At 42.4% G+C, this 23,243-nt stretch overlaps 1 protein-coding gene across 6 annotated transcripts in view; it reads left to right on the forward strand.

Annotated features, from left to right (window-relative positions):
- LOC115017197 (aryl hydrocarbon receptor-like) overlaps positions 1-23,243 on the forward strand; it is a 47,692-nt gene that overhangs the window by 10,914 nt on the left and 13,535 nt on the right. The window contains exon 1 of one of the 6 annotated variants that reach the window (XM_029445497.1): positions 12,267-12,346. The exons of 4 other annotated variants lie outside the window; for them this stretch is intronic. In XM_029445497.1, coding sequence (XP_029301357.1) covers positions 12,283-12,346 — 64 coding nt within the window. In that variant the 5' untranslated portion in view covers positions 12,267-12,282. Of the gene's footprint in view, positions 1-12,266; positions 12,347-17,630; positions 17,921-23,243 lie in introns of those variants that run through there. One more of the 6 variants, XM_029445507.1, reaches the window with a different exon arrangement.

Consider the following 23,243-nt stretch of genomic DNA (forward strand, 5'->3'; position numbering starts at 1 on the left):
TCTTTGTGATTGCGGCGTTACCAAACCCACCAGTCAGAGTGTGTCTGAGGGTTAATTTCCCAGCATGCCTCTCAGTGAACAAAGACGACCCGGGAGTGTAAAGGCTCATGGGAAGGCCAGGCCGGCGGGTCGCTCAAGCAGGATGTGGCTGAGAAAGGAACGCTCTGTGTCCGTCCCCTCGTCCCCATCTCTCCTGAGCCGCAGGACGGGGCCGGCGGGGCCGATGGGAAACACCCGAGGGTTCGATCCCATGGCCGCCGCTCACAACGCCGCCATTGTTCCACTCTGAACATGTTGTGAGCCAGACCTCCCTCGTCTTCAAACACAGCTCTGCTTTTAGTGTCTTCCTGCCTCCATGTGACGAAGACAGCCTTCGTTAACTTGCATTAACGTTTTGCACTTTCAGAACTTTAGTTGCACATCATTGAGAACAGTATGAGGAAGCATAGCACACGGGTTCAGGGGGCCGAGCCGCTGTTTGAACTGTTCATATCTCTTCAGACCACAGAGAGGAACTTAACAACCTGCAGAGACAGCCACACAGATCATTACTGCTTCAGCTTCAGCTCACCTGAGAGGTGACGACGCGTGTGAAAGGGAAGGATGACAGACGCTGCACTGCCTGCAGATAAAGAGAGAAGGAAACGTTTGAGTCAATCATTTCTTTTCCTTCTTCGTATTCATTTGAAACGATGGATTTGAAGCTGCCACATTTTTCCAGAGAGGTTTTCTGGTCTTCGGTTGGTGAGGCCCAGCAGAGCAGATCTCTGGCTGTGGAGAGCCGTAATTTGTGGTCTTATAATAGCTCGGCTGAACTTCCCTCCTCTGCTGGGCCTCAGGAAACACACAGACACACACACACATGCATGTATACACACTCTTTGTTACACATTCAGTGTTTTCTTGCACACACACCCTTCCCCCCTCGTCCTTCATGCGTTTTCCAGATGTGTTTGCAGCCGCAGTTTCAGGCCTCAGTCAGTTTTCCCTGCAGAATGAAACCGATCGAACTTCCTCTTTCTGACCCCCGGCGTGACCTCTGACCTGTCTCATGGTCAACGACAGCGGGAGGGGGTGCAAAGGGGTCACCGTGCAGTACGGGCATTTACAGGCAAAACAACGGTTACTTTTCCAAAATGTGTTGTTTGATTTGCTCCAGGAGCAGCTCGTAGTCTATAAAATGTTTAAAGATGAAATAATAAATAACCTAGAGGTCAGAAAATCACTTATTTTGTCCATTAAACATAAAAGAAATACTTTTATTATGATATATAACAGAAAAACATTTGGGAACTATCTGTGCTTCTACTTGATTAATGACACAATGAAACAATTATCTAAATTGCTTTGAACTAATTCAACATGTTCGGTTATAAAGAGTGTAAATGCAAAGCGTGCACACTAAAGCAACAGACCGAGATGTGCTTTTAAAGTGCGCAGTATGTTTGCAGGAGGCATGTAATGTATCTGGAACGCAAAGTGGAATAGTTTACAGGACAGGATTGATGGGAGTGTCCTCGCTGAGCCTTCACTTCCTCCCCATTCTGCTTTTTCTCCGCCGTTTGACTGACAGCTCTGATACGGGGCGCTGACAGACACAAACCGGTGTTTGCGTTCCCTGTTGCGGTTGTTGCTGAGGGTTCACACATGGCGACAATGTACATGTCAAACGGGAAGAAAACATAACATAACAGCGGTAACACGAGTTTGTCCTGCTGCAGATTCACTGTTTGGCAGGAGTCCTGCTAACCGCCGTCAGGAAACAGTTTAACTGCGTTCAGTGGGACCTGCTCGTGTCCTGAGGCTGAAGAGCAGCTGGAGGAAACTCCAGCATTCTTTATCCAACTCCTGGAATATTAGCTTATCTTAGAGCATCAGGTGGTCGTGTAAAACATCTCCCTGCTCATAAACACCAGTGTTCTGGCTTCGTCCCCACAATCATCTCTGTTTTTATGCTCGTTTATCACATAAAGAACGAGTCATTTGTAGTTATATTAAAATGTTTTCTGGAATGAACATCCCTAAAGAGACTGAGCATCAATATTTCTATTGGCAGAACACACAAAGATCTTTCACACTCAGAGTAAAGAGCAGAATACAAGAGAAGGTACTTCGAGAGAGGGAAGGTGAGGAAACAATGTGACAAACGAGCCAATCAGAGAGCAGAAAGGTGTTTTTAATGCGTATTAAAGAGGAACGTCCTGAAATACGTCCTGCAGTAAGTGCTGCTGTCTGCAGGCAGATTACATCACCTGCAGACCCTCAAAACACAGCAGACAGGCGGTCGTGTACAAACCTGCTCAGGCATCTGGGGACGACCAGTGTGTGTGTGTGTGTGTGTGTGTGTGTGTGTGTGTGTGTGCAAATCAGACTGCAGAAGCATGCAGGCGCTGAGTTATACGCTTTTACTTTGACCTGTTGTAGTTCACCTGCTTTTCTTTGTCACTTTTAAGACTTAAACTTCTTATTTATTTCACTTAATTGATAAACTAATAGATCTTTAATTGCATTTCACAAAAACAACAAAAAGAAACTAAAATCCCAAAACAATTAGCTAAACTTTGACTGGACGAGTCGAATCTTTTCTTGTTCTCAGGCCGAACTAAATAAAGATTTAAATAAATTAAAACATTTAAAAACGGTTAATGGTTTAACCTGATTTAGGTGGTGCAGCTGCATTGCATTCTGGGTAATGGAGTCCTCTAGAGTCAAAGCTTTTCCTCTCTTTGGAGCTTGTCGGATTGATCCTTTTTGTTTTCTCACAAGACAACAGGAATACATCTGAACGTGTGTGTGTACGGTAAACACTACTACTACTGTACAGTTTCAGGAAACATCCCCCTCTGTGGCCACGCGCCAGGCGTGGCTAATCAATCACACATGCTCGACCCCTTTCACAGTGTCCTACTATCAGTGACATCATCTGTTACTGGTAGGCGCACTTTGTTTCCGTGCCAGGATGTTGTTTCTGAGCTCGGTTACTCTCCTGCAGACAACAATCAAAAAAACTGGCAAACAATGAAACAGCCAGCGTCTCTTTCATGTGTGACTAAACACTCGCTCACTTTCTTACCCAGAGTTTACAGATGCAGCACCTGACATGTTGTTTCTGTTGTTGAGTCACAAACAGTATATCTCTAATAATATTAGTGTCGCCTCATCTTCCTCTGCAGCTGTGCAGAGGAAGATGATGGCGATGAAGCGGCGTTCCTCTGCAGCCGTGTTAAAGTGACTAAATATGAAATGTAATTAAAGCTTGTGACCTTTGTGCACCTTCTGCTTTAACAACCCCAAACCACAGAGCAGCTGTCCCACAGAAACTCTCTCTGTGACACAACAACACTCGCTCTGTACACACGGGTGTTAAAAGTGCTTCACAGAAGACATTGAGGTTAAAGCAGCGTGCGGCAGATCGATGTGCTTTTGCATCCACGTGCTTCTCAGTGAATCGGGGGAAACCTGTAAAACACGTTGACGAACGTCTCCTCTGAGTCTCACAGGAAGTGATGTTTGTCAGAGGAAGTCAGGGCGGGAGGAAGCGCCTGGGGCGAAGTCGTGGTGGGGGAGAAAAGGTGTCTGCTAACCTCTGCTCTCGCCACAAGCGGCTAAACGGGGCTTAGATTCGGCAAAATGCGTTGTTATTTTAAAAAGCACAGGACGTGATGTGCTCTGTGATTTCTCGTGTACTCGCTGTCTTCACAGAATGCAGAGCAAAGGTTGTCAGGACACTCAGCTGCAGGATCTGATCTCAATCTTCCCCGCAGCTTCAGACATTAATGAAACATCCCTGACGTACGTCGCTGCACTTAAACATTTCCTTCTCTGTTATAAAACTATCTTTGGTGAAGAACATATAAACTGATGCATGTTTATGATTCTAACCTCCTCACAAGACGACTTGATGACTACATTTTTCCAGAAGCTGCGTCCAGATCTGGAATCAGTCACATCATAAGTTTACTTCGTGGTGATTAGTCAGAGCCGTGCGGGGAAATAATGAATGTTCTCTGAGTTGCCGAGTGACATTCATTGTTTTTAACAACATGACGATGGTTTCTGGATTATGACTGCAGCCAGTTTCAAGTTATTTTAAAGGGAAACTCCAGTTTTATTCAACCTGCGGCTTCATAAATGTGACGGCTTTGGGTCGTTTGCACTTCACCTCTGTTGCAGGAATGAGGCGTGAACGTCCTGAAAGATACATTTCCCACGTCAGAGAGTATGTGGCTCCTCCTGCAAGAGCTGTTAGAGTCCAATAACTTCTCAGGAATCTACAAAATAATGTGAAAGATGTGTTTTTGGGAAGCTTTCGGAGGCTCGCGCTGCTTGCTTGAGGTTGCATTGTGTTGATCTCAGATTCTCTCCACAACACGGCTGCAAGAGCAACTTAAAAGTGAAAAATCAAAGTGGTTATTGCCTTAAACACTCAAGCGATTAATCGATTAATCAAAATAGTTGCAGTTTTCCGACGTCAGATCACGTAATACGCTCCTGAATAGCTTGTTAACCGTTGTTTAAGGCGATGTTGAAGACGTTGTTACTGTAGCGCAGACGTCTCCAGAGCAGGATACAGTTACTGAGCTGTCATGATCTCATCTTCCTCAGAGGAACAAGCTGCTTCCTGACTCCACTTCCCCTTTATCGACCCAAATGTGTCGGTCAAAGTTAGCATCTCCCTTCATTAGATAATCTGTTGATGGATGAGACTTTTACATAACGAGCGGCTCCAGCCAAGCGCCCTGATTGGTCGGATGACGATGATTTGCTTGTTATCAATCTTGATTTCTTTTTAAGTGTTTCTTTGCTGCTCTGGGGAAACGTTGCAGCAGGACACATGTTGTCAGAGACTCTGAGGATGTTTCTAATGAAGATGGAGCCACTAATCCCTCACACTGTTACATACTGATGTATTTCTTCTGTCATTTTGTCTTTTATAGCTTTTACATCAGAATCAGTTTCAATTAAACTTCATTCAGAGCTAATTTCACACAATGATTAAAGCTGCTTTTAAACACAAAGTAATAGATAAAATAAAGGTAAAGCTACATATTCCTGCGATGCACGTAGAAAACATGACGCTCTGTGGCTGGACTTCTTCTCATATCTGTACAGCTTTGGTTTTTATCTTTATTTTGAATCCCTGAAGGGAAACCGTCACGTGCTCTTGCTTTCAAACTAGTTTTACTGTTTGCATGTAAAGACTTGTTGTTATAAACATATATATATGTATGTTATCTGATCTTCTCTTTAAGACGAGAGGAAAAGCAACATTTGTGGCACTGAAATGATGAATCGTTTACCAGAAACGCTGCAGACTGATTTCCTGCACGTCTGTAATCGTTTTGTCGTCTACAAACTGATTTGATCCTGAGACGATGAAATCATGAAATCTTGCTCTGAGAGCTTTTACTGCCTGCGATATATAAAGATGATCTTCTCTTCTGCATGGCGTCCAACCCTATTAAGTAAACACCATGTGATGTAAAGGCCAAACAGTTACGTTTAAATTCCTCTTGCAAGAATCCGCAGCTGTCGGCGCTCGCCACCTGTTTTTGAGATGATCTTAAGTCCCGGAACAGAACTGCGTCTCCACGTGTGGAAAGCTGCTGATGTTTCATTTTGTAATGTTTTAGTAGTCGTCTCTGCAGAAAAGGAATCTGTGGAGAGACGTATTCACGTATCGGATGAATAAATGTGTGATATAGATGTTGGGAGTGAGCTGGCGTTGAGGTTTTGGGACTCTCCTGCACACACTGCACGTCTGCAGCGGCGCTGTCGCTGTAATGACAGGGAAGTGAGTTCGGTTAGATCTTTACGGTGGAAAATTACTGGCAGCCTCTCGGCCCCGCCTCTTCTCATGAATGAGAGTTTACACAGGCGGCGAGGAAAGTATGCGTGGGTCATTAAGGACAGGGGGAGCGCAGGAAGACGGTTTGGTGCAGCAGGAACTTGATCTGCTGTTATGATCTTCAGCAGCAGCTTATTTTATATTATAGTTTGAGATCAACTAAAGTAAACTGTTTAAATATGAGTCTTTCAATAAACTTGTTTGGCGCTGCAGGAACTTGAAAGTATAATTTCTTCAGCAACATTTATCCGTAATTATAGACACAACTGCAGATAATTACATATTTCTCACTCGTCTCATGTTATGAGTCTGCAGTGTCTTCAGTAACACGTTGTTTCAAAGACACGGACATCTGACGATAACAAACAGAACATGCTGACATGTCTTCTTATCTCGTTTTAATGTTACAGTTGCTCTCTCTGAGGTTTCTTCCATTTTTTCCCTTTTAATTTTGGGGTTTCTTTTAGGAAGTTTTTCCTAACAGAGGGTGTCGTAACCTGTACAGTCTGTAAAGCACACTGAGACAAATGTATAATTTGTGATATTGGGCTATACAAATAAATTTGATTTGATTTGATTTGATTTGTTTGTTGCACCTTTTTTAACATTTTGGAGCATTTTGTGGAGCAAACATCATCTTCAGAGATCAAACCCTTTTTACTCGAAACATGAACGTAGTGTCTAGAATACTTTAGTATGATATGCATGAAATAGTATTTATTATTATATATAATAAGTTATAACTACACAGTGTTGTTATAACTACTCTGTGTTGTGTTATAACTACACAGTGTTGTGTTATCACTACACAGTGTTGTGTTATAACTACACAGTGTGTGTTATAACTACACAGTGTTGTGTTATAACTACTCTGTGTTGTGTTATAACTACTCTGTGTTGTGTTATAACTACACAGTGTTGTGTTATAACTACTCTGTGTTGTGTTATAACTACTCTGTGTGTGTTATAACTACACAGTGTTGTGTTATAACTACTCTGTGTGTGTTATAACTACACAGTGTTGTGTTATAACTACACAGTGTTGTGTTATAACTACTCTGTGTGTGTTATAACTACTCTGTGTTGTGTTATAACTACACAGTGTTGTGTTATAACTACACAGTGTTGTGTTATAACTACTCTGTGTGTGTTATAACTACTCTGTGTTGTGTTATAACTACTCTGTGTTGTGTTATAACTACACAGTGTTGTGTTATAACTACTCTGTGTTGTGTTATAACTACACAGTGTTGTGTTATAACTACACAGTGTGTGTTATAACTATACAGTGTTGTGTTATCACTACACAGTGTTGTGTTATAACTACACAGTGTGTGTTATAACTACACAGTGTTGTGTTATAACTACTCTGTGTTGTGTTATAACTACACAGTGTTGTGTTATAACTACTCTGTGTTGTGTTATAACTACTCTGTGTTGTGTTATAACTACTCTGTGTTGTGTTATAACTACACAGTGTTGTGTTATAACTACACAGTGTGTGTTATAACTATACAGTGTTGTGTTATCACTACACAGTGTTGTGTTATAACTACACAGTGTGTGTTATAACTACACAGTGTTGTGTTATAACTACACAGTGTTGTGTTATAACTACTCTGTGTGTGTTATAACTACACAGTGTTGTGTTATAACTACACAGTGTTGTGTTATAACTACTCTGTGTGTGTTATAACTACTCTGTGTTGTGTTATAACTACTCTGTGTTGTGTTATAACTACACAGTGTTGTGTTATAACTACTCTGTGTTGTGTTATAACTACACAGTGTTGTGTTATAACTACACAGTGTGTGTTATAACTATACAGTGTTGTGTTATCACTACACAGTGTTGTGTTATAACTACACAGTGTGTGTTATAACTACACAGTGTTGTGTTATAACTACTCTGTGTTGTGTTATAACTACACAGTGTTGTGTTATAACTACTCTGTGTTGTGTTATAACTACTCTGTGTTGTGTTATAACTACTCTGTGTTGTGTTATAACTACACAGTGTTGTGTTATAACTACACAGTGTGTGTTATAACTATACAGTGTTGTGTTATCACTACACAGTGTTGTGTTATAACTACACAGTGTGTGTTATAACTACACAGTGTTGTGTTATAACTACACAGTGTTGTGTTATAACTACTCTGTGTTGTGTTATAACTACTCTGTGTTGTGTTATAACTACACAGTGTTGTGTTATAACTACACAGTGTTGTGTTATAACTACTCTGTGTGTGTTATAACTACTCTGTGTGTGGTATAACTACACAGTGTTGTGTTATAACTACACAGTGTTGTGTTATAACTACTCTGTGTTGTGTTATAACTACTCTGTGTTGTGTTATAACTACACAGTGTTGTGTTATAACTACTCTGTGTTGTGTTATAACTACTCTGTGTTGTGTTATAACTACACAGTGTTGTGTTATAACTACACAGTGTGTGTTATAACTACTCTGTGTTGTGTTATAACTACTCTGTGTTGTGTTATAACTACTCTGTGTTGTGTTATAACTACACAGTGTTGTGTTATAACTACACAGTGTTGTGTTATAACTACTCTGTGTTGTGTTATAACTACTCGGCCTCTTTCTCTTCTGTTTCTTTTCTTCGGAGACACTTGAAAAGAAAAAGCCTGTTGGAGCAGATCTCCCCCCCTCACACCCCCCCATGTTTCCCAGCTGCCTCTGTGGTTGTTTCTGGGAATATGTTTAATCTCTGAAATCAAAGTTGTGTAATTGATAGGGATATGTGCCACAAGAGAAAGATAAGTAACGTCTAAAAAGACCTTTTTGGGTCGAGCCTGCGTTTCTGCGTCTTTGAAACCCCCCCCGGCTGTGAGCGGACCCCAGACAGGCGAGAGAGAAAATAAAATGTCCCCCAGAGCAGAAAGGTGTGAAGGACGATGGCGAGAAGATTCTACTTTCATCTTAATAAAAGCAAGACACGGCGTCTGGTGAAACTGACGAAGCGTTTCAACACTCGGTCTGCAGAACTCACTTTTCAACTCGTACTTTCACTTTGAACTTTATCTGTTTTCACTTGTCGTGTTTCACTTTTACATCCGTGACGGAATGTTTTCACAGTTTCTCATGAACTGAAGCGGCGACGTCCAGCAGTTATAGCTTCGACTGCAGTAATATTGAAGCTCACAGATTATAACGTTTCTTGGTTGTTGATCGTTCAGCTCCTGCAGAAATTCAATTCTGAAATTGAATTTGCTCCGCACCTGCAGCGCTCAGGCGTTTGTCTTCATGCTCAGATTTTGTCTTCGCACATCTGCACGGCTGTAAATATGTGTGGACCTCATGGACACGATGGATGTCGTGCAAACAGAGTGGCACATAATCGCAATTACGAAGCTTAAAACCTTAAAATATTTTGTATTTTTACTCGACAACTTGATTTAGTTCCGGCGTTTAATATCTCCGTTACGGTCTTAGTGCGTAATCCAAATAACCTCTCTCGCACACACACACACACACACACACACACACACACACACACAGCGCAGGTATTAATGCTGCAGCTGTAGAGGTGTGTGTGTGCGTTTGTGTGTGTTAGTTTACAGTAGATAATCCCGGCTGTAGGTGTTGGCGTGTTGCTGCAGGATTCACCGTGACACTCAGAGTCAACACAGAACTTCTAACAGTTTTTCCTCTCGGGGGAAAATCAAAACCTGGAACTTGATTCTCAGAAGCGGATCTTAAAGTTTGTCATTAGTTTACAAAAGAGGAATGAAATCTTACAAAAGTTAAACTATGAAAGTAATTGAATCTGTCTGAGCTTCTTTCTCGTCGACATTATTATAATTATGCAGCAAAATTAAAATAACATTTTGTGCATTTAGTGTCAAAGAACTATTCAGTGTGTTAATTTGATGTAAAACACTATTAACCTGTGTAAACTATGTGACATTCAGTGTTTTTAGCTTCTTAAATGTGAATATTTGCTGGTTTTCTTCGTCTGCTATGATAATAAACTTAATTTCTTTGGGTTTCTAGCTGTTGAACATAAAACAAGACATTTAAATATGTCAGTTTGGATATTTTCCACTAATCTTTATTGACTAATCGATAATGAAACTAATGGTTACAGCAGCTGCAGCCCTACTTGTGGCATTTCACCTGCTATAATAATAATAATAATAATAATAATAATAATACATTTATAAAGCGCTTTTCTAGCTACACAAGAGAGAAACGCTTCGTATAATGCAAACCAGAAGGAAAAACAGAGCGAGAACACAGAGCAGATGAAACTAGTGGAGTCATGAGACGCAAGAAGTAGTCCCTGCAGAGATTCCTCTGGAGGAGTACTGAATACTTTAACATCTATCAGCGTCCAGAGAAAATGAGCTCATGTCTCGTGTTCTCCAGGCAGATCTTTCGGCCTCTGTCCCGTAGTTAAACGCCGGTGATCCTCTGCAGCGGCTCCTCTTGTTTACATACTTGAGCTCCTGCAGATGAAAGAGGAGTCGGCGCCTCGTCCCAGCTGGTTCAGACATGTCGGCAAACTGGCCTTCCTCGCCGGCGGGCCCGAACACCAAAACAACGGCTCCGATTGTGTAATGACGGAGCGCTGCTGTAACCCTTTAATGTCCTCCAGGAAACAAAGCGCATGAAGTTCATTTGGGATTGAAGCTTCGTTTGAAGGTGTGACCTGCAAAACAATTAGTGTGTGGAGAAAGCTTCATCACACACGCTTCTGAAAGTGGAGTCTTAAAATCATATTGTTTTCTTTAAAACTTCCTCATTTCATGAGATGAATCCACATTTGAACAAACACAGTTTCACTGTTACTACTTCACTGATCTCAGGTGTAAGAAACTTCTCTTTCACAGCGAGGTCAGAGGTCACACTTCAGGCATTACAAGAAAAACGACTCAATCACCAAACTTGTTTCGGTAGTTTCTTTTTGCAGCGCAGGGGGAAAAACATCCGGCATTAAACCCTCTATTGTGCAGATAAACTGTTGAACTCTTCGCTCATCGTGTGTTTCCTGTTTCATGCAGCAGCTGATGGAGCTCTCCAAGCGATCAGCGTCCACCAAATATCTTTATCCATGTGTGGTGTATATTTAGGAGCCAAATTAAACCTCCCCGCGCCGCCGTGCGGGGAGGGATGGCGAGAGATTCCCCGGCAGCGACGGACAGATCCAGTGTCTCATATTAGATTTGTGGCACATGTGCCGAGAGATGACACCCCGAACACTAACAGCTGTTTCACACTCCTACAACAAAGATACAGAAGATTCATCTGCTTTAAAACCAACGCAACGTATATGAAATAAGATAGTTTATAGATAATAAACAGTAAAACAAACGACACATGAACGCTTTGAACACTGACGCCTCACAGACTTCTTTCCACTGCGGTCGGCGTGACGTGAAGACGGCGACGCCGCTTTCGGGGGGGAGGACCTCGCCGTTCTCCAAAGACTCAGACGGGATGGGATGGGAAAACAAGCCGGCCATAATGTCCACCGATGTTTACTGACAGCACGGGCATCGAGTCACGCTCGGCTTGTGATTCCCTAAGCCTTCCTCTGCGTTGATGCCATCCAGAGGCTCTGTCACTCCGTCTGGGGACGAGCAGCTCGCCTCCGGTCCCACTTTGGACTGTTTAGGTTCTGTGGCGAGGCCGACCCAGAGTTTACATTGGAAGAGTTTCATTCCTAAACACTATAAATCTATTTAGGAAAAGAAAATGGATGCCCGATGTCTGTTGCTCAACGATAATTGAAGAAAACATGTGAGTGATGCTGTTTGGAGAGAAGAAGCTTCAGGGTAACAACGTTGTGCTTTGATGTCGGCAGTGAGTTTGGCAGAAAAAGGTGTCTTTTGTCTTCCCGTGGTGGCGAGGAGTTAAAGTCTCGGCTCAGAGAGTTCACATGTCTGCATATTTTCCACTTTCGTGACAAGATGTGCAGATTCTGGTTGGTGTTCGGAGCCACAGAGAAATGGAAAATGCTTTTTACTGCCAGTTGTTTGGGACATGTTGAGAGGAAAGTCTTAAAAAGACACAAAATATTGATTTGCTTGTATGTTGATATAAATCTCCCACAGTGTAATCCTCACAATCTCTTGCTGCGCAGCCACATTTCATTTTAAATTAGAACGGAGATCCTGAAGTTTCCAAATATCTCAAAACTATCTTCCCTGAATCAAAACAAACTCCTCCCTTGAGAGCACGAGGCGTTCAAAGCCCTGCAGGACGCGCATATTTGCAAGCGACTATTATTTGTGCAACAGGACGCTGCCCCAGGTTACTGCAGCGTAAACACGTTATCCCATTACACGTGAAACCTGATTCCTCTCCGACTAACTTGGTGTCTTGTAAACACACCAGATATGAAATGTGAAGCGGAGACTTCAACAAACCCCGCAGTGCGATGACCTTTGCAGGAGCTTCCCCCTAATGTGTGTTTTCTATCTTCTCTTTCATGTCTGCTGCCTCCGTACTCGACTCCTCCCTGCCACAGGTAAGACTTTTCTCTGTGCACTTTCATTCATTTTGCAGCTTTGTGAGTATCATAGCCTCGGCAGTATTAGTAGCAGTTCTAGTTGTAGTAAGTACTTTGAGTAGCATTCCTGCAGACATGCTGGAACAAACCAACCTGTTTGACTGCATTCACGTCTGATGCACGGAGAGCAACCTGCAACACACTCAAACCTCGCTGAGCATTTATGAGGCAAAACAAACTTTTATGACATTCTGCAGTCACACCCTGCATGTTTCATTTTTATATTTTTGATTTACCAAAACTGAACATCTGTTCATTTTAAACACAAACATGTTTTTTATTGTACATTTCTATGATTGTTTACTCTTGTTTGTTGTCTTTTCTCTTCCTGTGTTTGTTTGCACCGCTGTGCAGATCCCTGGTTTGCTCACTTTTCAACATTTAGGTTTAATTTGAGAAACGAGAGACACTCAGAGAGCCGCATGTTGCAACGCTAAGGAAAGTGAAAAGCGTCTTCTTCGTTGGTCCATGCTGCACACTTCATGTTGAAAATCGTTTTTTCCGTATTTGTCTGACGGACACACAAACAAACCAAAAACATTTACACTGGAGGAAATGATGTGCTGTTGCAGATTCACCTCCTGAAAACATCCAGACAATGCACACATCTGAGTTCAGGCAGGATTCACCAACACTTTTAGAAAACATGATTAAGTGTCTCCAGCTGTGGATAATATCTCATTTTAATAAAAGACAAATATCGGCCGTATATCAGGTGTCCATGTTATTCACAGGTGTGCAGTCTGGATCTGTAATCTGCTGTTTCTCCTCCAACATGCAGCTGAAGGTCTTCACGTTCACGTTGTGTCTCTGGGATCTGCTCTGTTAAACTCTGTTGGTGCTTCGCACACTGCTTTTAAAATGCCATAAAGTCATCTACACAATCCCACAGGCTCAGTGTTCAAGTGAAAGCTGTTAAAGGGTAACAGAGTTATTTATTGTCTCTTCACAAAAATACATTTAATGCTTCAAAATGTTTTAGATTTTCCGCCTCAAGCGAGAATGAAAAGTGGAAGTGTTGATGATCTGTGTTTCTGAGTCGATTCATGATGAAAGAAATTGACGTTAAATACACAAAATAACCCCCAAATCTTCATCAATATGTTAAAGACGGTTTTTTTCTGGACGTTATTATCAAGGTTTCCCGCTCAGGAGGTTTCACGTCCTTCAGAATTTAACCTACTGACGTCTCTCAATCAAACCGCCCAACATCGATGGAAATAATGAATATCGCACATGTGTGTGTGTGTGTGTGTGTGTGTGTGTGTGTGTTGCACCACAGTGGCAGCCAAGTGCTACCACTTCCGCCTCGTGGCAGCCGCAGCACGTGGCATCAGAAATTGGCTCGTTTGAGGGTTTTAAAGGCGCAGGTTGCAGTGATGTAGTGTTGCAGTGTTTATAGTTGTGTTGCGGTGATGTAGTGTTGCAGTGATGTAGTGCTTGCAGTGATGTAGTGTTGCATGTGAATGTAGTGTTGCAGTGATGTAGTGTTGCAGTGATGTAGTGTTGCAGTGATGCTAGTGATGTAGTGTTGCAGTGATGTAGTGTTGCAGTGATGTAGTGTTGTAGTGTTGCAGTGATGTAGTGTTGCAGTGATGTAGTGTTGCAAGTGATGCAGTGTTGCAGTGATGTAGTGTTGCAGTGATGCAGTGTTGCAGTGATGTAGTGTGCAGTGATGTAGTGTTGCAGTGATGTAGTGTTGCAGTGATGCAGTGTTGCAGTGATGTAGTGTTGCAGTGATGCAGTGTTGTAGTGTTGCAGTGATGCAGTGTTGCAGTGATGTAGTGTTTGCAGTGATGTAGTGTGGCAGTGATTGTGAGTGTTGCAGTGATGTAGTGTTGCAGTGCTGTAGTGTTGCAGTGATGTAGTGTGCAGTGATGTAGTGTTGCAGTGATGTCGTGTTGCAAGTGATGTAGTTTGATGTATGTTGCAGTGATGTAGTGTTGCAGTGATGTAGTGTTGCAGTGATGTAGTGTTGCAGTGATGTAGTGATGTAGTGTTGCAGTGATGTAGTGTTGCAGTGATGTAGTGGTGTTGCAGTGATGTAGTGTTGCAGTGATGTAGTGTTGCAGTGATGTAGTGATGTAGTGTTGCAGTGATGTAGTGTTGCAGTGATGTAGTGTTGCAGTGATGTAGTGTTGCAGTGATGTAGTGTTGCAGTGATGTAGTGTTGCAGTGATGTAGTGATGTAGTGTTGCAGTGATGTAGTGTTGCAGTGATGTAGTGTTGCAGTGATGTAGTGTTGTAGTGTTGCAGTGATGTAGTGTTGCAGTGATGTAGTGTTGCAGTGTTGCAGTGATGTAGTGTTGCAGTGATGTAGTGTTGCAGTGATGTAGTGTTGCAGTGATGTAGTGTTGCAGTGATGTAGTGTTGCAGTGATGTAGTGTTGCAGTGATGCAGTGTTGTAGTGTTGCAGTGATGTAGTGTTGCAGTGATGTAGTGTTGCAGTGATGTAGTGTTGCAGTGTTGCAGTGATGTAGTGTTGCAGTGATGTAGTGATGCAGTGATGTAGTGTTGCAGTGATGTAGTGTTGCAGTGATGCAGTGATGTAGTGTTGCAGTGATGTAGTGTTGCAGTGATGTAGTGTTGCAGTGATGTAGTGTTGCAGTGTTGCAGTGATGTAGTGTTGCAGTGATGTAGTGATGCAGTGATGTAGTGTTGCAGTGATGTAGTGTTGCAGTGATGTAGTGATGCAGTGATGTAGTGTTGCAGTGATGTAGTGTTGCAGTGATGTAGTGTTGCAGTGATGTAGTGTTGCAGTGATGTAGTGTTGCAGTGATGCAGTGTTGCAGTGATGTAGTGTTGCAGTGATGCAGTGTTGTAGTGTTGCAGTGATGCAGTGTTGCAGTGATGTAGTGTTGCAGTGATGTAGTGTTGCAGTGATGTAGTGTTGCAGTGATGTAGTGTTGCAGTGATGTAGTGTTGCAGTGATGTAGTGTTGCAGTGATGTAGTGTTGCAGTGATGTAGTGATGTAGTGTTGCAGTGATGTAGTGTTGCAGTGATGTAGTGTTGCAGTGATTGTAGTGTTGTAGTGTTGCAGTGATGTAGTGTTGCAGTGATGTAGTGTTGCAGTGATGTAGTGTTGCAGTGATGTAGTGTTGCAGTGATGTAGTGTTGCAGTGATGTAGTGTTGCAGTGATGTAGTGTTGCAGTGATGTAAGTGTTGCAGTGATGTAGTGTCTGGCAGTGATGTAGTGTTGCAGTGATGTAGTGTGCAGTGATGTAGTGTTGCAGTGATGTAGTGATGTAGTGTTGGCAGTGATGTAGTGTTTGGTGCAGTGATGTAGTGTTTGCAGTGATGTAGTGTGCAGTGATGTGTGTTGCAGTGATGTGCGTGATTGCAGTGATTGCAGTGTGCAGTGAGTAGTGTTGCAGTGATGTAGTGTTGCAGTGATGCAGTGTTGAGCAGTGATGTAGTGTTGCAGTGATGCAAGGTGTTGCTATGTAGTGTTGCAGTGATGTAGTGTTGCCAGTGATGTAGTGTTGCCAGTGATGTAGTGTTGCAGTGATGTAGTGTTGCAGTGCTGCAGTGTTGTATGTAGGTTGCAGTGATGCTAGTGTGCAGTGATGTAGTGTTGCAGTGATGTAGTGTTGCAGTGATGTAGTGTGCAGTGATGTAGTGTTGCAGTGATGTAGTGAATTGCAGTGATGTAGTGATGCAGTGATGTAGTGTTGCAGTGATGTAGTGTTGCAGTGATGTAGTGTGCAGTGATGTAGTGTTGCAGTGATGTAGTGTTGCCGTGATGTAGTGTGCAGTGATGTAGTGTTGCAGTGATGTAGTGTTGCAGTGTTTTTTGCTTTTGACTTTGAGTGTGCAGTGATGTAGTGTTGCAGTGATGTAGTGTTGCAGTGATGTTGTAGTGTTGCAGTGATGTAGTGATGTAGTGTTGCAGTTGATGTAGTGTTGCAGTGATGTAGTGTTGCAGAGTGATGTAGTGTTGCAGTGATGTAGTGTTGCAGTGATGTAGTGTTGCAGTGATGTAGTGCTTGCAGTGATGTAGTGTGCAGTGATGATGCAGTGTTGCAGTGATGTAGTGATGCAGTGATTGTAGTGTTGCAGTGATGCAGTGTTGCAGGTGATAGTGATGTAGTGTTGCAGTGATGTAGTGTTGCAGTGATGTAGTGTTGCAGTGATGTAGTGATGCCAGTGATGTAGTGTTGGTAGTGTTGCAGTGATTAGTAGTGATGCAGTGATGTAGTGTTGCAGTGATGTAGGTTGCCAGTGTTGTAGTGATGTAGTGTGCAGTGATGTAGTGTTGCAGTGATGTAGTGTTGCAGTGATGTAGTGTTGCAGTGATGTAGTGTTGTAGTGATGCAGTGATGTAGTGTTGCAGTGATGTAGTGATGTGTAGTGTTGCAGTGTGTCAGTGATGCAGTGTTGCAGTGTTGCAGTGATTGTCGTGTTGCAGTGATGTAGTGTTGCAGTGATGTAGTGTTGCAGTGATGTAGTGATGCAGATGCTGTAGTGTGCAGTGATGTAGTTTGCCGTGATGTAGTGTTGTAGTGATTGTAGTGTTGCAGTGATGTAGTGTTGCAGTGATGTAGTGTTGCAGTGATGTAGTGTTGCAGTGATGTAGTGTTGTAGTGATGCAGTGATGTAGTGTTGCAGTGATGTAGTGATGCAGTGATGTATGTGTTGCAGTGATGTAGTGTTGCAGTGATGTAGTGTTGTAGTGATGCAGTGATGTAGTGATGCAGTGTAGTGTTAGGTAGGTTGCAGTGATGTAGTGTGCAGTGATGTAGTGTTGCCGTGATGTAGTGTTGCAGTGATGTAGTGTTGTAGTGATGCAGTGATGTAGTGTTGCAGTGAGTAGTGATGTAGTGTTGCAGTGTTGCAGTGATGCAGTGTTGCAGTGTTGCAGTGTGTAGTGTTGCAGTGAGTAGTGTTGCAGTGATGTAGTGTTGCAGTGATGTAGTGATGCAGTGATGTAGGTTGCAGTGATGTAGTGTTGCAGTGATGTAGTGTGTAGTGATGCAGTGATGTAGTGATTGCAGTGATGTAGTGATTGCAGTGATGTAGTGTTGCAGTGATGTAGTGTTGCAGTGATGTAGTGTGCAGTGATGTAGTGATGCAGTGATGTAGTGTTGCAGTGATGTAGTGTTGCAGTGATGTAGTGTTGCAGTGATGTAGTGTTGCAGTGATGTAGTGTTGCAGTGTGCAGTGATGCAGTGATGTAGTGTTGCAGTGATGTAGTGTTGCAGTGATGTAGTGTTGCAGTGTTGCAGTGTTGCATGTGTAGTGTTGCAGTGTTGCAGTGATGTAGTGATTGTAGTGTTGCAGTGATGTAGTGTCTTCATGTTGTTAGTCCACTTTAAGATTCCTGAACGTCTGTGGCAGGTGAACGCTGAGGCGAAGGCTGCATCACATTATTTTGCAGAAGCTTCTTCGAGGTTTCCCCGCCCACCGCCGAGTGATTTGCAGGAACCTGCTGAGGTCGGCAGGGTTTTCCTCTGATTCACTCGCTCTGAGAAAACCTCCTTTAAACGGCTCCTGAAGTGGCTTTTAATGACGCTGAGTTTCTGTTTCAGATGTAAATGAATCAACCTCGAATGATTATTCTATTGTTATCTATTATTATTCTTCCAGAGCAACCGAGCCTTCTTCAAACCTTTATGTATTAAAATGATATAAAGTGAATATAATATGGATATAAATATAACTATAAACTTCTCTGACTTCGTAGGTACTAACGTTATGTTATGTAAATATGTTATTTTTTAAATTAGAATTATTTGCTTGTTTTTTATTTGGTTACCTCATTGCTTTAAAACAGGGAGTAAAAGGGGGGGGGGGGAGATGGGTGAGAGCAATAAGAAACGAGAGGAAGAGATGAAAAGAGAGAGAGAGAGAAAATCTTTGGCAGAGGAAACTTATCACTCAGACATGATCAGACTCACTGCAGAAAACACATTAGACCAAGCCAACTCCTCTGATCAAACTGATAGTGTTTCCATGTAAAGTTCTCTCACACACACACACACACACACACACACACACACACCCCTCTGCCAGGAACAGAGCATATCAGTCGAGTTTCTTGGGTGTGTGTACTTACATTCTTTTCCCTTGTTTGTGTGTTCTTGTACATGTCTTTTCGGATTATATCCACATGCAACTCGTTTAATGCATGTATGCACATTTGCTTGACATGTTTATGTGCACATGTGTATGTTCACGTCTGCATGTATGATGTGTGTTTGTGTCTGAGTGTAAATAGGCGTATCAGTGTGCAGTTGCATGTAAGTGTGTGTTCACTGTGCATTTCTTTGTGTAAGTGTAAATGTGTGTCTTAGTGCTATGTAAACTGTATCTGACACACACACACACACACACACACACACACACACACACACACACACACACACACATAAGAAAAATCCCAGGAGTGAGACCTCTTCCCTATCTGCAGCAGAAATGATCCCTCAGGCCTGAACAAAACATCTTTGAACAGCCAGCACCGACTCCTCTTTCCCTCTCGCTCTCTTGTCTAAATAAACTCTTTACACGCAACTCCGCTGGCTGCCTGCCGAGCCTGCTGCTGCTGAGAGAGCCTGTCAGTCAGTGATCAGGGCTACAGCCAGCCGCCTGTTTGCTGCCTTGATTTGCTAGTTGTCTAGATCTGAAACCATCATAATTTTGCACGAAGACTGAAAAAAAATGCTCTGGATTAGTCGACTAATCGATTCACAGAGAAAAATAATCTCAAACTATTTAGATATTTGTTTTTCTTGAAAGTTTTCAGCCTTTCAAAAATGGAGATTTTCTGCTTTTCTCTGTTTTATGTCACCTTCAAACATCACGTTGGAACTGGGATGGACATTTTTCATTTATTCAAAAAGATTAATCAAATCATTCGTGAAAATAATTGTTAGTTGCAGTTTACAGTTCGTCAACCGAGGGTGAACCAGGTCGATCTGCACTTTGACCAGTTTTGAGAAAAACGCATTTGAAAGTTCAGCAGTTCATAACGTGGACACTATGAAACCAACTCCAACCCATGCTGACACGTCACATGCTGCACACTAGGGAGTGAAGTTAACACTGTTTGGGCCAATTCAGTGCATTATGGGTAGAAACTAAACTCATGCAGATAGACCTTTGTGGTTCTATTGTTGGAACACCAGAGTCCCAAGTCTCTCTGACATCCCCCCCCCCGAAGATTTAACCTCAACTGTATTTTATGCAACTTAGCTTCATTTTAAGCTCTAAATGTTTACACAAGTTCCACGTGGCAGGAAACTTAAAAGTGAAAATTATATTTGCTAATAAATCTGAATCTTTAAGACTTTTTATTAAACTACTAATGATCTTAACGTGAACTACTGATGATCTTAACTTGAACTACTGATGATCTTAACTTGAACTACTAATGATCTTAACTTGAACTACTAATGATCTTAACTTGAACTACTAATGATCTTAACTTGAACTACTGATGATCTTAACTTGAACTACTGATGATCTTAACTTGAACTACTAATGATCTTAACTTGAACTACTGATGATCTTAACTTAAACTACTGATGATCTTAACTTGAACTACTAATGATCTTAACTTGAACTACTGATGATCTTAACTTGAACTACTAATGATCTTAACTTGAACTACTGATGATCTTAACTTGAACTACTGATGATCTTAACTTGAACTACTGATGATCTTAACTTGAACTACTAATGATCTTAAGTTGAACTACTAATGATCTTAACTTGAACTACTAATGATCTTAACTTGAACTACTGATGATCTTAACTTGAACTACTAATGATCTTAACTTGAACTACTGATGATCTTAACTTGAACTACTGATGATCTTAACTTGAACTACTGATGATCTTAACTTGAACTACTGATGATCTTAACTTGAACTACTGATGATCTTAACTTGAACTACTGATGATCTTAACTTGAACTACTAATGATCTTAACGTGAACTACTAATGATCTTAACTTGAACTACTAATGATCTTAACTTGAACTACTAATGATCTTAACTTAAACTACTAATGATCTTAACTTGAACTACTATCTACTAGATTACATATAAAACAGTCGGCAGTAAAACGTTGCATAAATGAGTGATGTATATTCACAAACGATCAAAGTCTAACAGTCTTTTTCAAATCACCAGTTCAGTGATGCTAAGCTGAAGCTCCAGGAACACTTGAAGTTGTCTCCATGTTGTTGCATCAAGACATGTTGCTGTAGTGAGGAACAAATGGAGGTTAAGCAGAAAGGATGAAAAGTGCTAACTCTGGAAATAAGCTTATTATTTCTGGCAGTTTCTGGCGGTTGATTCTTCTTCAGCGCTGAACAGAAACATTTGAGGTTTGGGTTTTGATGACTTTGGTTTGGTGCACGTTTGGAGGAAGGAGTGCGGTTACGATAGAGAAAACCAAACGGCGTGCGAATACGTGTCGGTGATAAGATGAAACCTGATAGTGATAGAATGTTAAATCTGTCTTTTTTTCAACCAGGTTTGGTGCAGACGGACACTTGTTTATCCAAATATTATGTTTTACTCGTACTTACAGCTTTGTTACTCAGTAATGTGTGTGTGTGTGTGTGTGTGTGTGTGTGTGTGTGTGTGTGTGTGTGTGTGTGTGTGTGTGGGTGTGTGTGTGTTGGTGAATGGTTTCCTGTCCTCAATGAGTCCACGGCACGACAGCGATAAGAGCACCGGAGCTACATTATGATTCAAACTCCATAACAGATTACTGGCTGCTGCTCCCCCCCCCCCTCCCTTTTCCTGCCACCTCCTCCTGTCTCTCCTCACCCCCTCCTCTTACTCCCATTTCTTTCCTCCTCCTTTTACAAAATCTCCTCGCTTTCCTCCTCCATCCTCCTCCTCGTCTTCCTCCCACCTACTCTCTCCACCTCGCACCTCATCCTCCTGTCGTCTTTCCTCGCCCCCCTTCCTCCTCCACCTCCTTTTGCTCCCATTTCTTTACTCCCCCTACTTCTCTTACCTCCCTCCTGTATTTCCCTCCCCTCCTCCCGTTCCTCCCACCTCCTCTGGTCTGTTCTCACCCCTCTCCACTTCCTCCCCTTCTCTACTCCAATTTCCACTTTGCGTTTCACCTCCCTTCAGTTTCCATCGCTGTCTTCCTCCTCTTTCCTCACTCCCTTCCTCCTCCTCTCTCCCCCCCCCCTCTTCTCCCCCGTCATTTGTCTCTTTCTATCCCTCTCCATTTCCTCCCCCTTCTCTCACTCCAGTTTATTTTCTCCCCCTTTTACCAAAATCTCCTTCATCTCCCGTTAACTCTTTTCTGTTTCCATCTCTCCTTCCTCCCTCCTTTCACCTCCTACATCTTTTCCCTTTCCTCCCCCTCCTCTCCCCCCCCCCCTCATCAGTATCTACTGTATAATAACATTTAGCAGTTCCAAATTGGAGATCATGTAATCATGCAAACCATTCAAAAGCCAGTAAAGGCATATCAGACGCTTTGGCAGCCGTCACCATTGTGTGTGTGTGTGTGTGTGCATGAGACACACACACACACACACACACACATACACACACACAATAATCACACTAAATGCTTTCCCTCTCTCTCTCCTTGTCTTTTCCTCCGCCGGCCTCCTTCCTTTCCTTTCTTAGATCAGGATGCCGGGGATTGAAAGTTCGCACGCGAGGCTAAGTGTGTGTGTGCGTGTGTGTGTGTGTGTGTGTGTGTGTGTGTGTGTGTGTGTGTGGGGAAGAGCGAGTTCATTTGAAATGAAGCAGCACCTACAGTAAATTAGCCGTATTTCCATCAGCTGTGCCTTTCTGAAATGTTCTCTTTCTTCCTCTTCTGTAATTTGTCAACATCCTGACCTTCTTCTTTTTTGGAGCTTTCTTTGAAACTCTTCTTTTGAAACGTGTTGTTGTTTTGAAACGTCCGTATAATTGCAGTAACATTGTTATTTTCCCGTCTCTGATGAAACACTCTTCTGCTGAATGAGCAGTAACTCCTGTCTGTGACGGCGTTCTTAGTAAAGACTCAGAACTCATGGAGCTTCTTCACTACACTGTGACGCTCGGGACTGAATTCACAAATCAGAACTGAACACATCATCTGATTCTTTTGTTAAACTTCCAGCATTACACAAGGAAATATCACTTATTTTCTCACAATATAATAAAAATAAAGAAACAGCAAGAAACAGTTTTTCTCTGCCTGCTTTCTGTAATCTAATGAAACGTACCAACAACAAACCCTTTATACAAACAGGAAGCTTATAAAAGACTCTTATAATAACTGTTTTCTCCATGGAAAGGCTTTAGATTAGTGTGTGTGTGTGTGTGTGTGTGTGTGTGTGTGTGTGTGTGTGTGTGTGTGTGTGTGTGTGTGTGTGTGTGTGTGTGCAGTGTCAGTGGAGGGTGTCCTGCCGTTCAGACAAGAAGAAATGTAAACGTTGAGACGTCTCCTCCAGACTCGGCCTCATCGTAGCAGCATGCCAGGGGTCAGAGGTCAACGCTGTCATAGGAAGAGCAGGGTCGGGGCTGGAGCAGTGTACTGCACCCGCGCGTGTGTGTGTGTGTGTGTGTGTGTGTGTGTGTGTGTTGGTGCTTGCCGCATGCACTTACACGGGACGTTGTGTTGTTTCAGAGTCTGAAAACAGCCTGTGTGTGAAGCTTTTACCTGCTTTTATGTGCAGCGTATATAAGTGTGTGTGTGTGTGTGTGTGTGTGTGTGTGTGTGTGTGTGTGTGTGTGTGTTTCCAGGAAACGACTGAGCTCAGTCCCGCTTCAGGCCTGCACTGGAAGTTACTACGCTACTAAGACAGAAAGTCTATAAATCTAAATCTGAAACCTGCAGTTTGACACATTTTCCTCATTAAACAGTTTCAATAAAAGAGTTTCTGCAGT

This window comes from Cottoperca gobio, chromosome 2 (assembly GCF_900634415.1).
Source record: "Cottoperca gobio chromosome 2, fCotGob3.1, whole genome shotgun sequence".
Taxonomy (NCBI): Eukaryota; Metazoa; Chordata; class Actinopteri; order Perciformes; family Bovichtidae; genus Cottoperca; species Cottoperca gobio.